General features: G+C 46.4%; 1 protein-coding gene across 1 annotated transcript; it reads right to left on the bottom strand.

The window, feature by feature from the left end:
- Nucleotides 1-621: 621 nt before the first annotated feature.
- PCYB_113910 (hypothetical protein) lies at nucleotides 622-3,354 on the bottom strand (the record flags this gene model as incomplete). Its single annotated transcript, XM_004223270.1, has 5 exons — nucleotides 622-892; nucleotides 1,142-1,221; nucleotides 1,448-1,561; nucleotides 1,801-1,911; nucleotides 2,041-3,354. 5 exons carry the CDS (start codon nucleotides 3,352-3,354, stop codon nucleotides 622-624), a joined length of 1,890 nt encoding a protein of 629 aa, XP_004223318.1.
- Nucleotides 3,355-5,178: the final 1,824 nt, after the last annotated feature.

The following is a 5,178-nucleotide window of genomic DNA, read 5'->3' as shown; positions in this document are numbered from 1 at the left end:
TAACGCTTTAAATTTGAAGCGAAAATGTGAATCGAATCCCGTAGGAGCGGGAGATTGGGCAAAATGAGAAAGCCCACAAAATGGTCAACAAAGGATGAAGGTTGAATGGTAACAGGGCAAGGGCGGCGGAGGAGGAGAGTAAATACAAATGAGAATGCAGGACGTGTCCCCGCGATGTAAAGTAAACATGGGAGGAGGGGAAACCCAACATGTGCTTTTTTTTTACATGCAAAGATGCATTGTAACTGTTGTGGGGGGTGGCCTTTACACAGGTGTCCAATTTGCAAAAATATGCTTCGTATGTTTGAGGGGACTTTGCTGCTCATCCGAGTAAACACGAAAATGCGTGGACATGAGAGATGGCGTGTCTTCCCTCGTTGGTACCTCTCCCCTCCTCGGGTGCACAATTAATGCACCATCACTCTCTCGGCCGTGCCATCCAAAAGATGGTGCAACAAATATGATAATAAAATAGAAATGCTGATTCGCCAAATGTCGTAAAAACGTCGGATTTGACGTAGCTCTGTGGTTGGGGAGACACACTCTTTCGATTGGATTGTCTTCTTCATGTGTAGCAGATCATGAGTAGTTCTTTTCCAGCCCATCCACATGCTGAGCGGTTCATTTAAATAGATTTTTATTTCTTGTGGGGACCTTGCCAGCAGTTCTCAACGTAGGGTTGCTTTCTATATCGACATCTAACTGTCCGTCCAACTCCATGTCCGAGTCCACACCCGATTCTTCTTTCTCCTGTTGATTTAGAATCTTCCGAAAGGTGGCCGGCATGAACACCGAAAACAAGCCGCTCTTCTTTGGCACGAAAAACAGGAGGACGGTTAGTACAGAGGTCAGTAGAATTAGAAAAAGCAAGCCGTTCCTTGCGTATAGGACTCTGTGGGGTGAGCAAATGTAAAAATGGGGTTGATTTGCAAAAGGGTGAAAAGTGCTACGTGAAAGTGTCGAGGGGACGCTCCTGTTCGATGTCAGGAGCCCGCCGTCGGGGCAGTCCCAGTGTCAGTGTCAGTGTCAGTCTCAGTCCTAGTCCCAGTCTCAGTCTCAGTCCTAGTCCTAGTCCCACTCCCACTCCCACTCCCGCTTCCACTCCCAGTGGCAAGTTTAAAACGCGGTCCGCTCGTATCACCCGATGCAGCTAAGGTTCTTCAGGGCCAAATCGAAAAAGGTGAATGCGTATGTCTGCTTTGCATACGCGGGGAAGAGTCTCTGCGGGCAGGGGAGGGCAAACACAGAAGAGGAACGTTAGTGGAGAGTAATCCGTTGGGTGGAAATCCGTTTGGCCAAATCCGTTCGGCGTGAAGCCCTTTGGTGTGTACCCCCCTGATGTGCCATAATTTGGCGCCTGGCCGCTTGAGGAGCAACGCCGAGGAGGGGAAACAACGTCCGCTTGCTTCGAACTCGCTCGGGGAATCTCTCTCCTTGCCGATCTTACCAGTGAGATTAGGGCCGCCCCGGAGGACATAAACATGAGGAGACACGTGTTCAGCAGGATGGTGTCCAGGTAGGTGCTCTTCCTCTCCAGGGCCAAAAGAAGTCCCAGCTTTAGCTTGTAAAAAATGGGGGAACGTCACATGGGGGAATGTCACATGGGAAAATGACGCATGGGGGGATGACTCATGAGGGAATGACGCTCTGGAAAAAGGCGGCACGTCGCAAAGGACATGGAGTGCCATCGAGGAAATAACCCCACTCGCCACCCCAACATGCATCACATACACATGCACGCAAAATGAAAAAAGCTTTCCTTTCCTCTGCGTGCATGAACCAATCGAGCAACTCTCTCACCTTGTGGCAGATGTAGGAAAAGCCGAAAAAGGCGCAAACGAGAAGGTAGGACATCACCAGGGGGTAAATCACCAGCAGCGAAAAAGAAAGTGAGTTCTTCCGCGGGTGCAGCTGCAGAGTGGTGTGGTAGTAAGGGGGGGGTAGAGATAAAAAAAAAAAAATTAGTCACGGTTAGGGTTCATTACCAGTAGGGGTGGGTGGGGGTGCCTAATGGTGGCAACGGATCCTAGCCCTGTGTACTGATAATAACATACTGAAGAGCTTTCCATAGAGGAAGGCGTGTTGGAATGAACCCCTCTCCCTACGTACCTCCTGCGAAGAGTCCCAGTGGAAAGGCCACCAACGCAGCAACTTGCCCTGTCCGGTAGGTCCCCCCAGGATGCATAAGCAGATGTGGAAAAAGATAGTCACACTAGCGAGTAAAAAAAAAAAACCCAGGAGGAGGGGACCAATAGAAGATGCTGCACTTGTCGGGTTGTTATAACGGTGCACCGATCTTTCATAGTCGAGTTGTAGCCTGTGCACCATGTAGTTAAGAATTCTTTTCTCTCGTCTGTGCTGGATGTTTTGAAAAAGGGACTTGAAATAATTCGACTTGCCTATTTCCTCTCTCTTGAGTTCCACCTCTTGGGTAATCTGTAAAAAATTTTCTGCCTTTCTGTTGATTCGAGTGAGTTCTTGCTTGAATAGGGCTTCCCTCCGTTCGTCCACACGGTTGGTCAAGACCGCGTTCTTAACTTCGACGACACGATTGGCTACTCCCCCCCGATAACGACTCACGGCGGAATACAATAAACCAAGTGGAAGGGACACCAATCCGACGCCCCCATAAACAGCGAAGCCGATAGAACCCATCAAGGAGACACACATAACCACATAGTCATTAAAATTTACGTTAAAGTCAATTCGTATGTTATCCTCCCCCACGTTTTTGCAGCTCTCATGATTCCTCAAATTTAATGAAAGTAATTTCTTTCTGTTCGTTTCTTCTAAGTAGGGGTACCACGATGCACAACCATCCGCATTTAAAGACAAGCTGATTTTTTGAAAACACAAGTAGGTTAAAAAAAAAAGGCAACATGACAACGAAATGGAGAGTATCCATATGAGGAGTACATTTTTGCAAATGGTACTTGTCGTATGTGTACACATGTTACTGAAGTAACTCCTCCAGCGAGTGCTAATTCGTTTGTTTAATCGATTTGCACACTGGTCGGTGTTGGAGACCTCTCCTCTTTGCGAGTAGACCACTGCTAAACATGGAGTTATGATGAATATGTAACTCCCTAAAATGGCGTACATTATTCTGCACATCTGCGTGGAGTTGAAATGATCCTTCACTTTGGGGAAGGAGTCAATTTGGGCCACTGCTGGCAAGAGGATTATCAACCCCATGCAGTGTATGTACCCCATGATGATGAAAAGCTTTACAGTTGTATTTGCAACGTTGTTTCTCTCGTCTTTGTGGCTGTATGTCCTTAGCAACCTCCACCCTACCACCCCCGCGGCTGCCACGTACCCGACGAGCAGGGCCAACAGGGCATACGCATGCATCTTGCGGGGTAGGCGCGGCAGGGGGGGATGGCGGCAGGGGGTGGCGGCAGGGGGTGGCGGCTTCCGATATGCCACTGCGCGCACGCTCCTACGAGTGTGTGCGTCGACACAGGTGTAGATTGCAAAATTGGGGTGACTCGAAGGGGGGAGGTGAACTTGTTGTCGCTCCCCACCTTTGTCGGCATGCCCAGCTGCGAATCGCCTCTGACTTTGTTTGCATCTGTTGGAAATTGGCTATAAATGCGCAGCTATAAATGCGCTGCTGTAAATGCGCGGCTATAAATGCACAGCTATAAATGCGAAGCTATAAATGCATGGCTACAAATGCATGGCAACAATTGGTTGGCTTTACGCCGCCCGATTGTTTTTTTCCCTTTTTCCGAAGCAGCAAATGAAGGGTTGCCAAGTTGCAAATCGCAAAAGTGGCGAAAATTTGACGCATATTTCGTCGTAAAAACGCAACTCCAGAGTGATTCTAAGGTGGAAAAAAAAAATTAAAAGTTCGACGAGGGAGTTGCTCATCCTACCTTCCGCCAAATTGCGGATGTTCGACGAGTAGAATTATTCGGTTGTACTTTTTTTTTTTTTTTTTTTTTTTTTTTTCAACTAGCCATTTTATTTAATAAAAAAAAAAAAAAAAAAAACTTGCCATGCAACGCCATAATGTCCAGCACAACGTGGCGTAGACAAAGACATAGACCGAACAGAAGTAGATCCTTTGCTCTACTCCTTTCGTCGCGAAGTTGCATTTTCTGGCCATTTTAATGATGTACTCTGGGAACAGAAAAAAAAAAAAAAAAAACAATAAAAATACCGTTACGTTGAAGATACCTGTAAGACGTGTAGATGGAGGCTCCCCTCTCCACTTCGCAAAACGGGTGTACCTTTTTTTTTTTTTTTTTTTTTTTCTTTTTTTCTTTTTTCCCTTTCGGGATTTCATTAGTCCACTTCTAAGCTTAACCCGTTAGGATGCGACATGCTTATTGTGTCAAGCAACTGAGGACGAACCATTTTATGTGCCCCGTAGTCATATGTACAACCGTTGGGCGGAGTAGCCCTAGGGGGAGGGGCACTCTCGAAAGGGGAATTTGTTTCCCCCCTCCCCTGTCCCTACATGCTACATTTTGTTTTGATGGAAAAATGGAAAAGTAGAAAAATGGAAAAGTAGAAAAATGGAAAAATGGAAAAATGGAAAAATGGAAACGTAGAAAAGTAGAAAAGTAGAAAAATGAAAAAATGGAAAAATGAAAAAATGGAACAATGGAAAAAAGAAAAGAAAAATGATCGCATGAATATCCTAAAAGGGATGATCATGCAGGAAGCGCGCAAGTTCACTTTTCGAAGAGAATATTTTCACTCAAGTTTTTTTTTTTAAGTGCACGAATATGTGCTGCTATATTATGCACCCATGATGGCAATTTTATCACCTCTTCTTTGACTCCGTTTTGGCTCTTTGCCAAACGGTCACAAGTGCGTACGTAAAATAAAATAAAATAAACTGCCACGTTGGGGAGGAGAGCTGCCACATTGGAGTGGAGAGCTGCCACGGTGGGGCGGAGAGCTGCCGCGCTGGGGTGGAGAGATGGCACACCCCCTCTTCAAAGGGCCGCGATTGTGGTCACTGGTCGGCTCAGCGGTGTAAGTGTGCTTTAAAAAATGATGGTGAAAACAAAAAGTACCGGCGAAAAGGAAGAGCCTTCTCTGCAAAATGACTTTGTCACGCAAAAAAACTTGTCATGTGAAACAACCTTGTCATGCGAAACAACCTTGTCATGCGAAACAGCCTTGTCATGCGAAACAACCCTGTCAAGCGAAATAACACTA

Source organism: Plasmodium cynomolgi, chromosome 11 (assembly GCF_000321355.1).
Source record: "Plasmodium cynomolgi strain B DNA, chromosome 11, whole genome shotgun sequence".
In the NCBI taxonomy this organism is placed as follows: Eukaryota; Apicomplexa; class Aconoidasida; order Haemosporida; family Plasmodiidae; genus Plasmodium; species Plasmodium cynomolgi.
This window is presented reverse-complemented; position numbering and strand designations above follow the sequence as displayed.